Raw genomic sequence first — 22606 nt, forward strand, 5'->3', positions numbered from 1 at the left:
CTCCACCTTCTGCGCTTTTTAAGGTACAATGAGGTTTTATATGCGGTGCGTTGTCCCTAATTTAGACCGTCTATTAGTCACACTAAGGTTGTTGTTACTCGCTGAGAAACAAATGGTGTTGCTTGGGTCGTACAGTCCAGTGGTGGTCTGAGCTGCCGCTGACCGAACCTGTCCATCAGCTGATGTCTTCACCGAAACCACTCGGCCCTTGGGCCAGCAATTTCTCGGCAAGCTGGGATCGGCCACGACGACAACCTCTCCAACCGCAATCGGCCTCACCGGGTAGTGCCACTTCGTACGACGCGTGATTGTTGGCAAGTACTCGGCCACCCAACGTTTCCAAAAAAGGTTTGCCAATGCCTGTGATGCCTTCCACGATCGTTGCAGCATAAACGGACATTCGTCATACGGGACCAATGGCTTCGATCCGTCCGACGAACCTAGTAAGAAGTGGTTCGGTGTAAGCGCTGGTGATGAATAATCATCCACCGGTACCTGGGTCAACGGTCGGCTATTGATGATGTTCTCTACCTCGATCAGATAGCTTCTCAATATTTCCTCCGTAGGTACTCGCTGTGGCTTGACCTGGGACAGGACCTTCTTCACGGATTGGATGAGCCGCTCCCAACAGCCACCCATGTGTGGCGCCGCAGGGGGGTTGAAACACCACGTTGTTCTCGGTGTGGTGAATTCCGCCATGAACCTGTTCTGATCTAATGCCGCTAGCGCCTCTTTAAGTTCCTTGTCCGCACCTACGAAATTTGGTCCCACGATCGCTCCTAATTTCTACTGGAGTTCCCCGTCGAGCGAAGCAGTTCCGCAGAGCTAAGATACACGAGCTGGTGTTCAACGTGGCAGCCAACTCGAGGTGTATCGCTCGAATCGTCAGACAAGTTACGATGACACCCCAGCGCTTCTCGTGATGGCGCCCTACAACGACGAAGAAAGGCCCGAAAAAGTCCACACCCACGTACGAGAACGGGCGAACGAAGGCTGCCATCCTTGCCTTCGGTAGCGGGGCCATCATCGGTGGCGCTGGTGCAGCACGTTGCAACTTGCATAGCTGACATTCTCGACGCACTCGGGTGTAGACCCTGCGAACTCGTGGGATGTGGAATCCTTTGCGTACTTCGTTCACACAGGTCTCGTGGCATTGATGATGATACCGTAGGTGAACGTCGCGTATAACAAGCGTCGTAACTGGATGTTCTCGTGGGGGGAGTACGATGGGGTACCTGCTGCTCTCATCTATAAAGTCGCATTCGCCCAATCGACTGTGGATGCGCATCACGCCCTGCTTGTCAATGAACGGACTGACCTTGAACAGGCTGTTCTTTTTCTGGAGTCGGCGGTCGCCCGCTGCTAGTACCACTAGTTCGTCTGCATAGACCTCCTCCTGCGCTCGTTTGATTTGGAACGCCTCCACTTCGAGAAGTTCCTGCTGCGTAAGTGGCCCGACACTCCGTTGTTGACCTCCCTTCTTCAGCCAGATGTTGTTTACGAACCGTTGGACTAAAGCCGTTACACGCCGTAATCGGTACCACGACGAGAAATTCTCGGGCAAAAAAATGGTACGAACTCTCCCAACCGAATGGTGCAACACGCTTGAACGGATTTCTTCAACGGTTTCCTGGCCATTCAGCGACGACTCCGGCCATACTATTTTGGGTCTCCACAGGAACGATGGGCCGTTGAACCAACGGCATACTGGCTTGAGATCCGGTTTGTACCTCCACTTTGTTCCATCGTCGGCCACGTTCTCCTTTGTGCCTATCCACTTCCATTCTGTAACATTCGTCTCTTCCAATATTTCACCCACGCGGAAAGCCACTCGATACTCTTGGCCAAGCGCATACCGATGGCTGCCGCTTGCAGTTCCAGGCAAGGAATGGAGACGAACTTGAGAGGTGCTACTCTAGTTTTGCTGCCAACAAGCGCGCAATGAACGTGTCCTTCCCTTTCAAAGCGGAAATATTAAACGGCTGCGTACTCAAGCTCGCTAGCATCTACGAACGTGTGAAGCTCGATCCTGGCCTCGTCAATGCTGGAGTCAGCCCGGTAGTAGCAGCGCGGAATTTCTACCAACTCGAGCTTCGACAAAATGCGTAGCCATGTATACCACTTCTTCAACTCCTTTTTTCCAATTTCTTCATCCCATCCGGTTTTTGCTCTTCAGACCTCCTGTAGCAGTATTGAATGAAGAAGAAGAAGTAGGCTTAAAGCCTGCAACGGTTTTTTGGTAAAACATGTTCAATAAGTTGATTTTTAAGCGGGTGGCCACATTGCCCCATTGGCCATATTGCCCACTTCCCCCTATGTTTTATTTTCAAAACACAAGTGATTCAGTGGGTAAATTTTTTTTTTGCGGTGCTTTGAAATTAACTTTCATTTTCCAGCACCGTTCATGGAAATAAATGAATTATCAATACGATACTCGAAATCAAAAATAAAACACATGCACTGTACATATACTCATACTAAATCACATTAGGCTGAGGAAACTTTTTGGTCTTGTGACGGTCGATCCAAATCCCATTGCAACACAACACAAAGCTCCGAAAGCCATATGCGCTTTCCGACGATCGGAGAGGCTCGCTAGTTTCGCTCTTCTCTCTCCACTCAAATCACGATCAGTCAACAAGCTTTGCTTACCTATTCCCGCGTACGACGGCACAATTCGAGATGAAATCAAAGGTAATGGAAAGATCTCAGCATGCTATGAATGTGGATGAAGAACCAAAACAAAATAAAAACCGATCAAGTAGCGAAAAAGAGAAGAGAGACCACATACCGCCGGAGCTTTTAAGGTACGATGTGTGAACACGTCAAAAGCATGTACCTTAAGTCGAAAGACTAAGGATATTCCTCAATAAGTTGTTATTTTTATTTAATGAATAGCACTTTAATAAATTTAATTAGATTTTGAAATCAGAACGAATTTTTATCAACATAAGATAGGGTAAATGACGGCAACGGATATATCGTAATCTATTATCGCCCGGGGGGGGTAAAAGAAGTATTTCAGTACCCAGTTTTTTTATGATTATTGCATGTGGATACATCATATTTTAGAGCATCAAAGGGAATCAAAATTGACGTTAATAGATTAAGTTGGTGTTTCTGAATTCGTTTTCTAATTTATAGCACAGAAGTAAGATAGCTTTTCAGCTTGCATATAATTAAATTATGTACTATCGAAGCAAGAAGCATTGCTCAAATCAATAATCTCCATCGTTTCTTAAAATCAATAATTTGTTACACTGCCTAACTATTTTCTAACATTCAAACACACCTTATCACTGTGCGTCGTAATCTGCTTCACTTGCATATTCATAGTGCCTCCGATTATCTCTTCCGTAGTCATTGTCATCTTCGTAGTCCCCGCCTTGATAGCGATCTTCATTGGCTGCCTCATCAACTTCTTCGCGTTCGACTTCTTCATCGTAGTCGTAGTTATTCCTACCCGATCCGCTTCTTCCACCCTTGTCACTTTCGCTTTCCTCACTTCGATCTTGCTCATCCTCATCGTTAAAGTTCTTCGAGAAATCATGGAAGTCGTTGTCGTACTTGAATCCATCGTAGTTATCTCCAAAATTCGATTGACTAGAATCCTTATCATAATCCTCTTCCTGGTTGGCCTTCTCGTCCTCTTCATGCTCTTCATCCTCCGCATCATCATCCTTTTGATTCACGGTCACCGGTTTTGGTGGATCGTTCTGCTGGTTTCTCCAATCGTAGCCTTTCTCCGAACTCTCATTTTCAAGGCCGTGATAAACCACTGTCTCGTAACCGTTGTGATTTTTCTTGAGCGTTGTCTTCTTTGGCAGGGTCAATCTAGTGCCAAACTCCGGAACTATGGGTTTTTTGCTTGGTTTTGTTGGCATCGCCCCATATTTCGTGTGTTGATTTGGATTTTTATGATCATTGCTAAAATTTCAAAACAATTTTCACTTGTTAAAATATCTAACTCAAAATACATAACTCAATACAGACCCATGCTCTTCCATCACTTCGTAGTTTCCAACATCGCGAGCCCCATCGGATCCTCGTTTTTGTAAGCTAGGCTCTTTCCGATCTTCATAATCTTCATTATCCTTGGATTCACCATGTCCACTTTGATATTCGTGTTCATAGTCATTTCCATCCTTCTTCTGGAAAGTTTCCACGTGATGGTACCCCCCAGTTCCCTTCTCACTATCTGACTTTACATAACCAGCTTCACCGTCCTTAGTACCACCAGCGGATCCATATACGTAGATTGGATCGTACAGTGCGCTTGATGTAATTTTCAACACGTCCGGATGCATCCTTGGAATGAATGGATTGGGATCGAATATCCCTGGATAAAAACTGTATCCAGTCGCACTTTTCATAACGACACCCACGATTACTATCACTTTCAGGCATCGTAGCATCTTGAATAATAAAAGTCAACTTTTCGCAGCAATGAATGACCGATTTCGAACTCTACTCGGCTAAGTACCAACAATGAATGTCACTCAATGGCCACCGACAAGTGAGTTTTATAACTCCTAGAAAATAGCGACAACGACCCAATTATGTAATTGCATCAGATGAAAACAACCGTTTTCTGTTTTAACACTTCTTTGGTAGTCATTTTTACCACATTAGCGCCACCCACCCACTACAACAACAACCACTACCAGTGAAAAGTCATTGCTTCCAGAACCCATTCAACCGGAACATGCATCAGCCGAAGACCGGCATACAGCAGCTCTGTCTCAGAGAAAGACCAAATTTTCCAACACTTGCTCGGAGTCATTTTGTGGAATCGATTAGCCACCCAAAGTAGGACTTGAGAAATTTCAATCACAGTGCAATATTCGGTTGACAGAAGTCAGTGCATAGCTATGAAGCAGTTGATGGATTCGAATTGAATAAATCAGTGTTATGGAGCTTGCGGTTGGAAATGTGTGCGGTTTACGCTAAAGGTACATTGTTGTAATGTAATTTAATTAGATTTGGGTGGTGGCGTTACTAAAGAGCAAATGAAATTAATTGATGCATAGCTGATGGTTGGCCATCGATGAATAAGGTGTGAAGAATATGGATTGCAGGGAAATCAGAAACATTGAGCTGGGAAGAGGATAGTTTTATTATTAAGTTCTATTTTCTTGGTATGGAAAGATATTGTTTTTGACAGGAGTATTTGATCCAAAAAATTGGCCTTAACTCTAGATTGACACTTTTTTTATCAAATTTTTACAATGTTCGCTAGTAATATGTTTCTTGTGATTTTTTTTTTAATATAATAAATATTTCATCTAAAAGTGCAATTTGTATGTTTCTCTATTTTCAATCTTTTATCGAATTAAATGGATGCAGTATGTTGCAACATGATTTCATTATATACCATAAACGTACTCTAAATATAGACCAATATAAAGTTATAGACTCTGAAAAACTTAAGGCAATGAACAAGATTTGCAATAATTGCACACAATGACACTGAAAATTGTCAAGAAAATAGAAAACGCCGAATCATTTTTCTTGTCAACATTGGTGTTTGCAATCGGTGCCGGTGATGCAGTGGTACCCGTGATTAGCTCTCCCTCCAACAGGCCTTGGTTCAATCGGTGCCGCCGGGACTGAGGCATAACATCTCTGATCACGCCTTCCTTCGGGGGGAGGGAAGTAAAGCCGTTGGTCCCAGGATCATGAGTTGATGGGTCGATAGGTAGGGTCCAGGGGTCACATTGCGAATCTCGAAACGAAAGATTTTTTGTACGAACGCTTGTATGAAAAAGTTGTTCGTTTCGAGATGCGCAATGTAGCCCCAGGAGTGGGAGCTGCCTTCCTGGCGTCGGTAGCATTGGTGCTCAGCACGGAAAGCAAGATCGACGGAAAACAAATCAAGGAAAAAAATGTTTTCAGCATATCTGAGATATCAAGACCAACAATTGAAATGGCCTTAACTCCATTTTGTAAACAAACCTTGTAAGGCTATTTTTTCACGAACCGAAACCTTCATTTGCAAACTTAAACCACAATCGGGTAGAGGAGAATTTTCCCTACCTGTTCATTATATTGGCTTGCCTTTGAGGACGTTGGTTCGAGTGAAAATGGCCTTACAAGGTTTGTTTACAAAATGGAGTTAAGGCCATTTTAATTGTTGGTCTTGATATGACACAAACATCAAAACGGGCCTGCTGCGTTGTATTTGCCGCAAAGATTATTCTGGGAAATTATTCGAGTTCAAATAAATATATTTAAACAGTGATGCATTTCGTGAATCCACACAATTCGTGGACATACCGTACTAAACGCTCCGAGTTATTTGAGTGAACTTAACAATCATATGTGATGTAATGAATGGATTATATTGTATAGTATAATTGAAGAATCTCACAAAATGCCTCCAATGTTCATCAAATTCATAATTTATAGATAAAATGGAATGATCTCACCAAAACAGGTCTGCTTGACTGTGATCATCAACTTTTCCGAGCTTCAAATTGAGTAGGGTTAGCTACCCCATTTCCGGCATATTAAGCACAACCCGCACTTAGTCTTTCGTAATCTAGCGTAGTTGAGCACCAAACGGAATGTTATTATTACTGATGGCTTCCAAATTTATTTACCTTTCCGTACGTACCGTAATATTTGATAAAGAGAAACCAATCGTTGAGCTATTGTCAAAAGTCTAACACTGCTTCTTGACGCCAAACTCGGCCTACGGATTCTAAACTCGGCCTAACGCATTGAAACGCCATAGAAACGCCACTGAATTCACTTTGGCCTATCGGATGATGATAAAAATTGATTCGGTTGGAGCGCTTCTTTTGTTTTTTTGGGAATAATGGGTGCAAACCATCATACCACGCGTTCTCATTGACCTCGTTCGGTAGCTTATTAACTAAAGTATCGTACCAAACGCATGATTGACTTGTTAACTCTGAAATCGTGGAGAAAGTTTTCTGCTCGATAGGCCCAAAATGGGCGATTAGGCCGAATTCGTCACGGAATCCATCTTTGACCTAAAGGATGAGACGTAACAAACATGTCTTGTAAAATTAAGTGCTCCGAGACTGAAAAGCTCGAAAGGACGTTTGATTGAGCTGAATTTCGCGTCTATTATGACTCAATTTTATGTCAAAATTGACGCTCGTATATGTCAGTCTCAGAGCATCTAAATGTACATGCTGTTGTGGATGTGAAACTGTGATATAATAAGTGCTCGGACCGAATCAATTTTTATCTTCATCCGATAGGCCGAGTGAATTCAGTGGCGTTTCAATTGCGTTTCAATGCATTAGGCCGAGTTTGGCGTCAAGAAGCAGTGTTAGACTTTTGACAATATCTCAACGTTTGGTTTCTCCTTTTCGAATCTTACGGTACGTACGGAAAGGTAAATAAATTTGGAAACCATCAGTAATAATAACATTCCGTTTGGTGCTAAACTGCGCTAGATTAAGAACGACTAAGTGCGGGTTGTGCTTAATAGGCCAGAAATGGGGTAGTTAACCCTATAAGAAATAATTTGGGGTCGTTTATATTTGTTAAAAATACGATGGAGACGGTCGTTCCGTAGCGGACAATACATTCGATGTGAAGTATAGTTGATATGTTCCGCAGTGGACATTCTTCTTCTTATTCGCATTTCAAGCTTATTGCTTAGCGCATATTAGCTTATTGCGTGCTCTCAACTTAGTGTTCTAAATGCACTTCCACAGTTATTAATTGAGAGCTTTCGATGCCAATTACCAATGCATGAATTTGTATATTGTGTGGCAAACACAATGATACTCTATGCCCAGGGAAGTCGAGAAAATTTCCAACCCGAAAGATTCCCTCGACCGGACCGGGAATCGAACCCGCCGCCTCCGGCTTGGTAATACCGTGCCTTTACTGACTAGGCTATGAGGCCCCAGTGGACATTGGAATCGGTTAAAAAAAAAGCGTTCCGTAGTGCACAGCAGATCTGATAGGATCTGACAAACGTAAATATAACCTTTGAGTAGGTTGATGCATTCCGAAAAGTACGCTAGATCCGATTGGATTGAACAAGGGAAGCTTACGCGTTCCGAGGTGGACGCTAGATTCGATGAGAAGTGTAGTAGATATTTATGTTCCGCAGTGGACATTTGATTCGGTTAGATTAAAATAATCAAAATCAAAATTTCCGAGTTTTCAGACTATTGTAGTAACGAGTGGATCGAGGGGGAGGTAGCTCATCGATTCTTTCGGTTCGCCTCCTAGCATCGTGCTATAAGGTACCAGGTGATAACCAGGGTAGTTGATCGATAGCTTGATGACGTCATTTCGTTGGTGTCTGCAATGGCAAATTCTCAAAGCAGGCGTTGACGATGGGACGTTGTCGAGTTGTTGAATAGCAACTATCGTGATAACTCACCTATTACCTGTCGATCTGCCAAATTTGGAAAGACGTCTGCATTGAATTGTCTCATATAATAATATTCCGCCCACTATTTATATCACAAGAAATTGCAAGTAGCTGAGTGGAATGGAGATAAGTTAAGCATTGGGTACAGGACCAAGTCTCCCCTGGGTGGTGCTAGAAGATGAGCGCAATAGAATCATCAAGTTGCCATAAGGCACGGAATGAGACTATTGCATGGCTGGGTAGTCAAAGTCTTCCATTCGTTAGTCATTTCAGGTGGATTAGAACAGGTTTAGGTTTAGGGTGGACGTTGGCCAGATTTGGATTTTTCAGATATAATCCTAAATAGGACCTAGATTATTTAATACACTAGCAGCCTCAACTTCTGTCACAATGTTTCATTGTGACTAATCAACACTCAATGGGTAAAATATCAAAATTGCGGTAAATTTGAAAAAAAGGGAACTTGAAGTGTAGAGCGCACTGCCCACTGGACGATTCTGAAGCCTGACCAAGTGAGTGGGTTACGGGTTTATTTGATTGTACGTCATTTCCAAGTTATATATAGATACATTCATACCATTGGCATTTTGTATTTGAGATAAGACAGAGACAGGATGCGGAGGGCCCGCTTAGGGGGAGCGTAACCCATGTTATGGCTTCCATTTATTAAATAGTTCAGATAGGCTGGAAATGATAGGTTCATGGTGAGAAAATGTACCATATGGTGCCCGTTCACTGATCAAAATTAGATTCAAATCAACAGGCCCTGCCCTGGAATAAGGGGATTGACGATGATTTGTCAAGTTTCATTTTGCATTTGCATATAATTGTAAGTTTAGGTTTGCTTTTGTAATTGTAAGATAGATAGTTTGCCTCAATTGAAACATTGAGTTGTATAAACTTAACGAATCATACCTCTAAAATAGTAGTAGTTACAGTGCCGCATTATCTAACAACCACTGCCTGCAACTAATGTTGGAGGGGCCGGCAGGGCTGATTACGGATCAAAACTAACATAACTCTAACACTGAAATGATCCCGAAACTAACGCGCATTCATTGCACTTTGAGTCATAAAGTAGTTTTATTTATTTTCCTACTAATCTATCTACACACTTAGTTTTTTCTACCGAGCTCGGCTGTGCGGGTCTTGGCGGGAAGGGTTTCGCTGAGCTCTCGGCGGGAGTGACATTTGATTGAGGTCTCGGATAATGCCTTTTCTAATAATCTGCCTACATTTCTTTTCTTTGTTATCTACTTTATCCCCTTTTAATTTTTCTGCTCTTCTTTCCTCTCCTCTTCTTTTGTTTTGTTTGTTTAAATATAACTAATACTAATACCTCCTTGTTTTCTCTCTAATTTGTCTACTATGTCCCACCATGACGATGAGAGATGAGCTACCGTACATGGTACACGCTCATATACACTCCCAAAATAGTATGCCGCAAGTAAGTATATCACAGAGGCAACTAAAGATCCAGAAACAAAAACAGATAACGCTGAATATAATGAGCTGTCGTGATTTATATGACTATATAGTATTATTTATTTATACTTACCAAAACACAACGTGGGGTGACCCAAATCTAAACGATCACTAACCAAAATAATAGACTTATCTTTTTTTCAGCAGGTGTAATTTCGTATAGTTCTGTTTCTCTCTTTTCAGCAAAACAACAACAAAAAAACCTGTATAACTCTTCTCTATTATTTTAATCTTCTACTATCCCCTATAAATGTATCGGAAACTAGTGGGACTGTCTGTGCAAACAGAAACAGGCCTGCTAGTGGAAGAAGGTCGTTATGCTATACGGTCTAGCATAGGCCTACGGCCAGGTTTCATTAGGTGCTTATGCCTTTGTTGTCGTTTGGAACCAGTTTTGCGAGGTAGGCGACGATTGTGCGTATTTCTCGCGTAACTTTTGAAAAGGACCTAGCCTGAACAATACGTAAAGAGCAAATTGAAACATTGAACGTCACGTGAAAGTGGAACTTATTGAAGGCCTAAGTACTTTTTCGTAGTTAAAATCGCTTGTGTATCATGTATTTTGCGGAACTCGTTGTTGTCGTTGGTTCCAGGTTTGAATGGATACAAAAATTTGAGCAACGGTATTATGTGATATGAGGGGCTCGGTGGCCTTAGAGCAACCGTTTTTGCTTACTGAGCAGAACATCATGAGTCTAATCTCAGGCCCATCCACATTCAAGATTCGTCAATCGTTTTATTTGTTAATATGACTACATGATAATAACAGAAACTCGGTGATTAAAATGGTGCTCTTCTGCCTAGTGGCAAACGTTTTTGCTGACTGAGCAGAAGACCGTGGGTTTAGTCCCAAGCTCCTTCGCGTTATATGCTCGTTAGGACATCAATTCAGCTTATCGTTTACCAAAACGAACCCTGCTGCAAACCCAACCCTCTTATCCAACATCCCAGTGATTCCTCGTGGAAGTGCAGAGGTGTTCTCGGCTTCCATCAAAGCGAGTGTCATGTCAACACAATCCTTCCCATTCCTTTCTTGACCTGTGTTCGGGCGCGGCCTAATTTAAGATCACCAGTTTCTACACATTGAGGATGATTGCTAGTCCCAAGCATCGTCTATTGGTTCTCTGTGTAATAACAGCTGATCTGGCAATAACAGTGTAGCAACCGTGGGAGGTCAATCAAGCTCAAGCTCAAGCTATTGTAGTAACGAGTGGATCGAAAACAGCGAAAAAAAATGAAGAGAGGCGAGAAATCCGACAATGGCACGGTCGGGGACACCGAAAACGCTCCCATTGGAAGGAAACCGAGATCATCTATAAAAGATGTATTAACATTGTCGAAGGAACTTGAAGAAGAGAGAGAACAGAACACATCTTTGAGAATGAAGCTAAGGAAGGCTCGAAATGACAAGAAACAACTCGAACAATCTCTGGAAGAAGGCAGTTTCGTGCGAATGCATTCATCTATGCACGAGGATAATATAACAAACGATCAGATATTCTCATGTCATTCACGTTCCTTCAAGTACCAGAATGCAAACCAGTTGGTGATGAAGATGAAATTGATCGCAAAACCTATGCGCAGTGGAAAGGTCTGTTGGAGGCATCAATGCAGCTGGCAGGAGTAATTGACGAGGCAACAAAAATAAACATATTCAAGATTAAAGCCGGTACCAAGCTGCTGGAGATTCTTGACGAAACAGTGTCGAGCCCTGAGTGCCCGGATGCCAAATCCACTCCCTATTCTAACGCGACACACCGACTGGCATCATTATTCGGTTCACGTGACTACATTTTCATGCAGCGACAGAAAAAGAGATCACTGAACCAGAAATCTGGAGAAACGGATAATAAATACATCAAACGGGTCATAACAGTAGCAAAACTATGCGATTTTATTGAGGACAATTTGGCAGAACTTGTGGCAGACTCAATTCAATCTCACGCTCTCAATCGCAAGGTTCGTGAAACAGCAAGAAAAATTCTACCGAAGGGAGGTGAGCTTGGAGATCTGCTTGACAGAGTACGAGCTTTGGAAATGGATCAGTTGAACGAGGAAATGTTTGTGAAAAATCACAATCAAACAGCACAGGTGGCAGCTGTGACTGCTAGCGGACAAAGAAGGGATCAGAGGGATAATCGTTTTAGAAATCCGAAATACTCTAAGAACAACCAACAGAGAATGTTCGGAAACTGGAGAAGCACCAGAGGAAGAGGATATGGTCAACGTAATGTTATCAGAAACAGCACTCAGCAAACTGCATGTTGGAGATGCTTGAGCAAGAACCACCAGCCAACAGAATGCTGGGCTATTGACAAAACTTGTCACAACTGTCAACGTAAGGGACACTTGGAACAAGGTTGTCGCCATATGCCTACACCTGGTTCTATGAAAGGCCGCATCAGCACCGATGATATTGAAGCAGCATCAAGCTCGAAGAAAATCGCAGCTATTTCGAACGTTGAGGAAGCTCCTGTTGATGAATGTGAAACTGCTATCGATTCAAAACTATCAGAAAGTAACACAGAATCTCAAGTTTGTTCATCACATAACGTGAAGGACCAAATAACTTATAGTGAAAGAGAAGATGAAACTCAATCAACGGAGACGAACACAGTAATTCTAGCAGTAAAGGAATCGAAGTTAAAGGAATTATTTTCGGAATTGTATCAGGATTAAAAGTTCCTTTCCTTATTGATTCTGGAGCAGAGGTAAACACAGTAGGAGATGACACATTTGAAACTTTAATAAGCGATGAACGATGCAAAGCTGGATTGATCTATCTCAAGGAAGGATTCAAAAAAATGTTGAAGGCTTATGCAACTTCAGAACCAATTGAGGTTGTGGCTACCTTTGTTGTAGAGCTTTTTATCACGAACGATTGACCATCCCTAATCGAGAAATTTTATGTGATCATAAATGCTCGACCTTTACTGGGTAGAAACACCGGTGTTCGTTACAGTGTGTTACAACTAGAACTAAATGTTCCGATTCGTCGTAGTATGCAAGCACTTGTTCGAGGAGAAGTTTACACCCTGGCGATTTCCGAACATTTTCCAAAGTTTTGCATGCCTCCGGTTGTACTTAGGTATGACGAGAGAATCCCTCCCTCCAGGAAGATATTCACCAATATTCCTCCTGCATTTAGAGCAGAAACCGATCGTCGACTCAACGACCTTTTGAAATCAGGAATCATTGAAAACGTCACAGATTTAATGGATAAATCGTACTGTTCTTCTCTTTTGGTCGTTCCTAAAGGAAAGCAAGATATAAGACTCGTATTGGGTTTGAGAAGACCAAACAAACCAAAAATAATACGTACACCATTTAAGATGCCTACATTGGAGTGCATATTGTCTGACCTATCGGAATGAAAGTGGTTATCAACAATATATTTGATAAGCGCTTTTTTCCACGTGGTGCTTGATGAAGAATCACGTCACTTAACAAACTTCTTTGCGGGAAATGCAATGTATCGATTCCAAAGGCTGCCATTTGGACTAAGCAACGCGCCCGATATATTTCAAGAAGCTTTGCAAACTGTCGTATTGGCTGGATGCAAGGGTGTCCGAAATTATTTGGATGACATTCTGGTTTCGGGAAAAACGGAATCCGAACACGACGAGAACTTGAGGATTCTTTTGGAACGACTCCACGAACATAACGTGTGCATTAACGAAGAGAAGAGTGTGTATGGGCAGCAATCCGTTGAATTTCTCGGGTTCCAGGTGACTCATGAAGGGCTAAGAGTCGAAGAGGAGAAGATTAAAGCCATTCGTGGGTTTCGAAGACCAGACTCCCAGCAAGAAGTTAAGAGTTTCTTGGGTTTGATGAATTTCACGGAGCGCTTCATTCAAGGCAGAGCTGAAAAAACAAAAAAATTGAGAAATCTTTCAAAAGCGTAGTAACGAGTGGATCGAAAACAGCGAAAAAAAATGAAGAGAGGCGAGAAATCCGACAGTTACATAAACATGAACCCGAATGACCATAAAACCTTCTTCCGGAAGATCCATAAAAGTGGTGCATCGATGATACTGATCCTGTGAAGTTTTCGAAAAAAAAAATCACCTCTTTTTTCACAGTTTCATGTATGAAACACTTTTAAGGATGTTCTGGATTTTCCAAATGATGGTCCATTAGCCATCCAGGTTCTTGTTTATGCCATGACCCCAAATTTATTCTTATAACACAGTTCCTAATATTTTTTTAAATAAACTGTGGAGCTCTAGAATCAGTTCCATGGATTTATCAATTTCACCGATGGTTCGAATCTTTCGAAGGACGCTTGCATAGCCATCCGGGTTCATGTTTATGTCAAGACCCCAAATTATTTCTTATATTACAGCTCCGCATGTTTTCGAAAAAAAAAACCGCGGAGCTCTAGGATCAGTTTCATGGATGGACCACTTTTATGAATGTTTCGTATTTTCCGAAGGATAGTCCTATGGCCATCCAAGTACAGGTTTATGTCATTAGCATTAGCATTAAGCAAGTTGCACAAATTCGTAGGTTGTACAGGTCCTAGACCATTTTATGTGAGTATTGCCACCTCCGTCCGTTACCGTATTGACCGAGATATGGGATTGATCTCGGCTTCTTAGACGAAAGTAGCAGTAGCATAGCATAGCATAGCATAAACCAGGCTGCACAATGTCGTAGGTGGTACGAGCTCCAAACTGTTGTTAAGAAGGAGACCCACCTTGATCCGTTGCTGTTAGATAGTAATTTGTATTTAATTACTACTTCTTAGATAAAAGGTGTGTCTCACTCCAACATACCAGAGCTGTCCTGGCCATGTCCTTGCATCTGGTGGGGAAAGAGGAGTAATGATAGTCCGACACTTACTTAAGAGAGATGCAGAGAACTCTACGACCCCTCATAAGTGTCACTGGAAGGGTGGATTTTTGTTAGTAAGGAGGGTAAGCCATAGGATACGTTCAGCCGGCGTTGCTGGCAATCGTTATATCATGCATTTAATAAATAGAAGCTGTAAGTAATTTAACTGTCCGTAGTTGCTGTCCATTACCTCCCAACAAACAATTGCCTAATGAAGAAACGACTTCTTGACGATTTTATTCAACTGCATGCTTAATAATACTTGTACTATTTTTAATAATAACTTCTGTTCAGGCTTTGTTCACACAAATCTGGAGAATTTATTTAACCACAACATCGAAATATTGGGTGTTGAATAACGTATGTCGAGAAGCTTTTATTCGACTTAAAAGAGTTGTAACAGAGCTTATTCGATCATTTTTTGATTATTCAGCGTTTATTAGACATCATTATTTCCTTAAACAGTGATGGTACACTTGATTCTCATGTGAAATAATGTTTAATTAAACACTATTATACATTTATTAAACGATTATTCAACTACGGGATAAACAATCCGAAAATAAGAACGGGACAGAGCAGGGTTATTCTCGTTGGTGATTGTTGTGTCATTATTTCTGTCGAAGCACGCACCAACCACACAGTTTACTAGAAAATTTATTACATACATGCATCTATATTCACACATGTCGTTAGATGGGATTCGAGAAACCATGACCTTCCGATCACCACCCGCTTGCCTTGCCATCTGAGCAATCCTAGAATACATCATATGGGTAGCTAAATAAGCAATAAAAGCTTGAATCTGAATACCTATCAGCACTCTCTGCCTAGCTCTCTAACTCAATTCAAGGAGATGTGAGAATGATTAATTCATTCATAGTTGTTTTACATGACACCAATGTAACCTCTCCATCTCTCTAATTTCGATGGATTCCGGGCTATTCTTTTCGATAGATCGATGAATTGGTTGTCGTGAGTGATCAAGGAATCAAAATGAACGATTCAGATAAAGATAATGGCATTCTCATTTTGGTTACACTCATGATTAGTACAAATCCATAAATCACAATGGACAGTTCTGGAAACGATAATGCGATTATCATTTGTGTAAAAGATCATGATCATATGAAATAGCGATAATCTCAGATCATCATCATCAGCTCTCGTCACTGAAAATTCCCCATTTAAGACAAGGCTAATCAAATACCCTATAATATGTGAATTTTTGGAATGAGGATGACGTATAGAGATCGAAAGTCGATGTTTGCCGCCATTATGAAATCCAAGATGGTGGCCATCAATTTAAGAAAAACTGTCGCCACCATTTGGAAATGCAAGATTACACTGCAATGGGGGTATTTTCGGAACAGGGATAGCATGCAGATGTAGAAAATTAATATCTGCCGCTATTTGGGAATCCAAGATGGCGGCTATTGATTTTAGAAACAACTTTTCCCTACAATGTGTGCATTTTTGAAACCGGGATGACGTGTAGATGTCTAACATTGATGTCGGCCTGAATGTGGTTGACTAGTGTATTTGTCAGTTCTTTTTAAAACCAAAGATCGCCAAATTGGATTCCAAAATGGCGGTTGACATCGATTTTCAACATCTACACATTATTCCAGTTCCAGAAATACCCATATTGTAGGGTATTTGACAGTTTTTTTTTCCGAAACCAACTGCTGAGATGACGGATTTCAAAATGGCGACCTACATTGATTTTCAAAATATATGTGTCATCCTGATTCCAAAAATATCCGTATTGTAGGGTATTTGACTAGAACAACTTTTCCGAAGACAGCAAGTTCCTAGATTTTGAGAAACATTACAAAGTGATTGTTATCATATCAGTAGATTATCGTTTTTGTTGCTGATCATGATGTGTAACACTAATGATAATCCATGACCTTACTGTACACTGATCATGATTCCGTTAACTAGTATTTTTATCGTCGGAAGATAGCATTTTCTTGATTCCCTGTGAGTGATACGATCTATAATTACGATTTAAATTAATTAGGCGTAGACAATAAAAAAAAGGGTTAAGGTTGGGATTGAACTCGCGATCTTCTACTTGGAAAGCGGAAACGGTAACCACTATGCTACCAATTTTGTTTTGTTGTTAGCCTGAAACAGTGTTGTGAAATAAATAATGAATACGCCGTTTGTACAGCATTTACAAAGCATGCAACTAAAACATGGATGCATATGCATAGTGGTATAAGAGCTATTATGCTGACTGTATTCACCTTTATTCAGCAATATTGTTAAGAAATGAATCTAATAATGGAGCTAGAAAACAATTATTAGACGTATGATAAAGCATGTTATTGAATCAATTGAAAACAGTCGAAGCGTCAATGTTTGTGAAAATAACGTTTATTCAATATGTTATTAGATCAAACTTCTGGTGTTGAATCAGGAAGACAGTCAACGTTTATACAGCTTTTAATAAGTATATTAATCAAATCAGAGCAAACCGCGGAATAGATGTGCATCTATCGATCTCAATGAGGTTTTTTTCGCACATAATTTGACAACCCGTTTTATTCAGCATTGTACACTATTATAAAGTATTTATTCAATATATATGCTTATTTGTGACTCTGAATTGTTTGTTGGGCTAAACATATTATTCAAAACAGTCTTCAGATTTTGAAATTAAGAAACGTTGTCAGCTCGATCCTGCTGCTCCTTTGCGCCTGAAAATGTTTGTTGATCCTAAACATATGCACAATTCATTCTGATGTGTAAAAGGTTATCAATAGTATGTGGAATCGTAGATTAGAATGAAGATTCGCCCTTGGCCTAACTCCCACTGTCTGGCAGTGGTATTATGGATAAAATCTGCCTGCAATCACTTCTTATGAATTCAAAGAACCCAGGAGTTAGAAGGTGACAGCTCTACCGCAGCTACAATAGTCCTCTCCAGCCGGGTTCGTATTGGTGCGATTTGCGTGTGTTAGTGATGAGATGAAATTTTTTGTTAGCTGTGAGAAATTTTTTGTTTGCTGTAAGAACTGTCATTCTAAAGTAAAAATAAACAACAAAACGAAAACAAACCCTACGCTTGCACGGTAACAGTCAAGTACCCTTTTGTGAGTAAAGGTTAACCCATTTTTGATAGAGGTGGTTTTACTCATTAATTAGTAAATTATTTTAACAACAATGAATTTCTGATAACAGTAGCTAACAGTTACAACTTAATTGGCATAATGAATTACTCATTAATTAGTGGTGCCTCTTTTATTGACAATGGGTTCACTTTTACTCATAAATGGATGTTTGATTCCTACCGTGCACATGACAGTATACGCTAGTGTGTGTAAAATTATGTTATTAGTGTAGTGTTCGTGAGATCCTGCTTGGAGAACTCAATAGCCCATTACAAGAACGCAAGCACTCCGAAGCCACCTTTACACATGACAAGCCCCGCTGCAATACATTATCGATGTAAATTTAATGTACTGAAACTTTCAATCAAACAGTAGTACAATACTTGATTAACACGTATTTAGTAAGTTTTGAAATAATCGTCTTGAATTAGATGGATATTTCCTATCGAGGACAGAGGAACGAAAAGCTGAGCGTAGCTACTTACTTAAGAGAGATGCAGAGAACTCTACGATCGCTCATAAGTGTCACAGGAGTTTGGAGGTTTCTTAGTGGGGAGGGTAAGGTCATACGTTTGGTAAACGTTGCTGGCAGATTTACGATAGCATTAGTTATGTTATATTTATGTGTCAACATAAAGTAAATGTGTATGTGTGTATGTGTGAATGTTTAAATAAATATAAATGGATAGATTTCACCAATTTTGCTTCTTGCTCTATTTGAATTCCTTCATGGTAAATTCATGGGATTCCATTGGGATAGGTTTCTAGCCAGTTTCAAAATTTTCCAGATTTAGCAAAACTTTCTTCATCATTGGCGATTCTTAAAAACTTTCTGTGTAAAATCGTACTAAACTCCAACCAAAACTACCAGAAACACGAAAAAAAAAACGGAACAAAATCAATATATTTGACGAGAGAAAAAAAAAATCACGTCCGTCTTCGAAAACCGCACACTTCGATGTCTCTCCAGGTCCGGTTTATGTCATGATTCGGAATTCTTTCTTATATAACAGTTCCCAATGTTTTTTTTTAATCGCGGAGCTCTATGATCAGTTTCATGGATGGACCACTTTTAAGGGGGTATTCCCGATCTTTTTTTTCAAAAAATCAAATTTTTTTTTCACGTTTTTTTTTGTACTTTAGACTATATACTTTCATCCCCCCAAGCCGTTTTCCGATCAGCGAATTCGGTGTCCAGGCATAGCTGACTAATGGTAAGAACCCCCAAATGGTTTTAACTAAAGTCAAAACTTTAAACGCGTTTTTCTCGAAACCACATTTTTTTTATCGGGCGAAGATTTTTCTCAGAAACTATAAGAGATATTGACTTGAATCTTTGCGCATTTTGTTCCTTATTAAATTCTTTGGAGCTTCTCCCACTTTCAGCCAAAAATATTAACATTTAACATTGTTTGAAGCACCTTAAAGCTGCAAAAAAGCGGGCTAAAAATCGCCTGTTTTTTCATATGGCCGCCATTTTGTTAATTTGCAAGATTTTTTGCTGCCAACGGGAGAAGCTCCAGAGAATCTTATGCAGATTATTAATTTCATCACGAAATCTGTTTCAGATGAAGCCGTTCCAGAGAAAAGTCTTCGCCCGTCCAGGCGTTTGCGGCGAACAGGGGTCTGTTTGCCGCCATTTTGTGACGTCAATAATGTCTTTTTTTATGTCGAAAAAAATTTATTTGTAAACTTTAATGTTAAATAAACAAGAATCCCAAAGAGTTAGGCGCATTACTATTCATTTTCCTTGAAAAAAAAAATTAATTGAAAAACAGGCCGAAAAAAGGCAAAAGATTGGGAATACCCCCTTAAGGATCTTTCGGATCTTCCGGAGGACAGTTCCGTTGTATTCAGGATCCATATATATAAACATTTGTGCCCATTAATCTAATTTATGAATCTCAGGCCACTTGCAAAACCCATAAACACTCCTATAAAAAAAACTGTATCGACTCTTTTCGCTTTTTAATAAAATAGACGACCCTATTTTTAATCTTTCTACAATCAAAATAGTGTACAGACCCTAGGAATTTTAGAAGTACCACATTTTTTTAAATTCATCAAGAAATGGCTAAATTATGCTATTGCAAACTTGCCGTTACATGTTTTTCGGAGGCATCGTATTCGGAGTGTTAAAAATCAACGAGAGGCGATTTTACGAGACAGCTAAAATTCGTTTTTTGTTCTGATGAATATGACTGTAGGAAGGCGAGCCACAAATCTCCCATCTTTATTTGAACGTGCCACCTAAAACATTTCCGCAAACATTTGCATTTTTCCGCACTCACACTGACAACGCCAAACATTCATTCCAAGGTAAAGCTCATAAAAACATTCAAAATAAAATTTATTGCATTTGATAGTTTTGATAGTTTTACATAGAAAATGCAAAAATAAACACTCTGTACGGATGTAAATTGACAAAACATAAAGTAATGAGTTTTTGAACCAGAAATCTCTTCGGATCGCCTTTGATAGAACAAGACCCTCTCAATGTTTTCAATCCAAGTGATCTGCAAGTTTATGACAACTAATTCAAGATACAAACTTCAACAGTCTGCTGGACCATGTTTAGGCAGCTAAAAATTACGCGTGATAAACTATCCTATGCAAGTGAATTTTTAAAGAAAAACTTTCTGTACTCCCTACAATCAGAATCCATAGCGGAAGCCACCAAATGGAACCAAAAACGTGGCCAAGGTATGTTTACCATTTCAGTAAGTTGATGCCAAACTGTAACAAATGAAACCATTATAAGATTGTGATCATCCTACAGTTTTTGACAAAACAGTCGATCCCTCGACCGTTCAGCATCCGGCTGGCCAAGTTACAAGATGAGCCACATATCATGCATTTCATCCGGGAGAACTTTTATGACGAAGAACCCCTGCTGAAGAGCTTGAACATCACCAAGTCTGTTGCGAATCCGTGTTTGGAGTCGTACCTGTGCAATCATTTGAAATCAGGTTGTTAGAATAAGAGTCTTTCTGTATAGAGTTTTTTGATGTTTAATCGGTGCACACTACTGCATCATCTAAATCGAAGAAGTGCGAGCAATAGGGAAACAGATTAGTGGGAAAACAATGAATCTATTCAGTTCCGTGTGCTAGATAGAGAAAAACGATTCATCGTCAAAAACTCTATGGTCAGATTATTCATAACCCTTCTGTTTCAGGTTTCACTTTAATTGCTGTTGAACAGGATAACCGAATAGTTGGCATTTCCATCAACCAACGCAACTGCGCTTGGGACGGCGATAAGCTGCGAGAACAGGCAGATCGAGTTCAGTGTGATCCTCTGCGAAAGCTTTTCTACATCTGGTCCATAGTATCGACAGAACCTCGTCTTCATCAAAAATTCCGAACGTCATGCATCTTTGAGGTACGTAGATACGCCGGCATCGTCCGGTATCAACATTTTCATTCCTCGCTGTTCAAGCTCATGCGCAAAAGCATTCTTCCGCGACCGTTGGCATGTAGTTCCACTACTCTCCACTAGAGACTGAATTTTGTTTTCTTCTGTGCTTTTCTCCAACCGCCTTTTTTCACCAGATTGCCATCCTCGCAACGGCACGCGAAGCCCAGCGACAAGGTATCGGATATCAATTAACGGTTCACTCGCTGCGTTTGGCACGTGATTTAGGCTTTGAGGTGGCTCGAATGGATTGCACCAACGAGTACAGGTAAGCTCCCGTCGTCTAATGTGTGCTTTCGACACCGTTGTTTGCTGATGGTATCAACTTCTGTTTTGTTTCGTTTGTTCTTCCATGCTTTGGCCGGTGGGACTTGCCGCTAACACAGCTCCAGATTGGCGCAACGGGCTGGCATGGAGTGCATGTGGTCCGTTCCGTACAAGCATCTGGTGGACAGTGCTAAAAAGCCAGTGGTTAAACCGGATGAACCTCACACCCATATTCGAGTACATGCCACAAAGCTGAAAGGTGCTTAGAGCTTAGAAGGTTGGTAAATGTGTAGCCTACTGAATAAATTATACAAATTGAATTAAAAAGCTTTCTTTTACATAAGAGCAATTCCACGCCAGCTGACAAATCGATTTTATGTCACCCTCTCCGAATTCTATGAAACTGACGTGTAATGAAGTATTCGATATTTTCCAATAAATCATAGTACGAAAACGGCTCATTCAATCGTTATGAAGACTCAAACAATGTTGAACGAAACTGGAATACCTTTTCAGAAAAAAATACACACTGAATACATTTTCGTCAACAAATTTCAATTTCGTTTTCATTGTCATTTTCAAGCACAGAAGGTTTTTTTTATATGTTTATTAAGGAGACTTTCAGCCCTGGGCTGGCAGCACAGAAGATGGTCATAGGTGTGAATACTCGATAATCACCGAGGAATCACCGAGGGCTAATCACACGGAAGCACGTCTTACCGTCTCAGAAGCTGCAAGTGGAATGTGCAGTGAGAATGGCGGTACCACCGATGCCTGGTCGAGTGCTAGGTAGCTCTGGACGGAAATCACTCACACATTCCTATTCATCTAGCTACGATGCGCTGGGTGATTTCGCCCGATTTTAGCACATGTTACACTACAGTATTTATTCACCACACAATAGGGACAGGTCTCCAGTGAAACATCACTGTCCACAAGGGTAGAGGTAAATATTTGGCCACATAGAATAATAATCACAGGGATCAAGTGAATCTTGCTTAAGATGCCGGATAGGAAGGAATAGTGTTTCAAGTAGGGGATAGTCGGAGTAACAGTAGTAACGTGAAGCAGGGTCGCCCTAGTTTCTTTTTTTTTCCAGACATACGGTAATTGA

At 40.7% G+C, this 22606-nt stretch overlaps 1 protein-coding gene across 1 annotated transcript; it reads left to right on the forward strand.

Annotated features, from left to right (window-relative positions):
- The first annotated feature begins 20378 nt into the window (after positions 1-20378).
- Positions 20379-21779, forward strand: LOC135708034 (arylalkylamine N-acetyltransferase-like 2). Its single transcript, XM_065229974.1, has 5 exons — positions 20379-20528; positions 20588-20777; positions 20987-21192; positions 21363-21493; positions 21612-21779. Exons 1-5 carry the CDS (start codon positions 20379-20381, stop codon positions 21757-21759), a joined length of 825 nt encoding a protein of 274 aa, XP_065086046.1. The 3' UTR covers positions 21760-21779.
- The last annotated feature ends 827 nt before the right edge of the window (positions 21780-22606 follow it).

This window comes from Ochlerotatus camptorhynchus, unplaced genomic scaffold (genome assembly GCF_037179485.1).
Source record: "Ochlerotatus camptorhynchus isolate MF236.1 unplaced genomic scaffold, CSIRO-AGI_Acam_v1.1 ptg000324l, whole genome shotgun sequence".
In the NCBI taxonomy this organism is placed as follows: domain Eukaryota; kingdom Metazoa; phylum Arthropoda; class Insecta; order Diptera; family Culicidae; genus Ochlerotatus; species Ochlerotatus camptorhynchus.

What these genes read in the sequence shown, in the direction of transcription:
- LOC135708034 (XM_065229974.1), top strand. Translation starts at nt 20,379, where the DNA reads ATGTTTAGGCAGCTAAAAATTACGCGTGATAAACTATCCTATGCAAGT. An exon ending in AAGGTATGTTTACCATTTCA is followed by an intron (nt 20,529 to 20,587) that starts GTAAGTTGATGC and finishes ATCATCCTACAG; the next exon opens with TTTTTGACAAAACAGTCGAT. An exon ending in GATTGCACCAACGAGTACAG is followed by an intron (nt 21,494 to 21,611) that starts GTAAGCTCCCGT and finishes CCGCTAACACAG; the next exon opens with CTCCAGATTGGCGCAACGGG.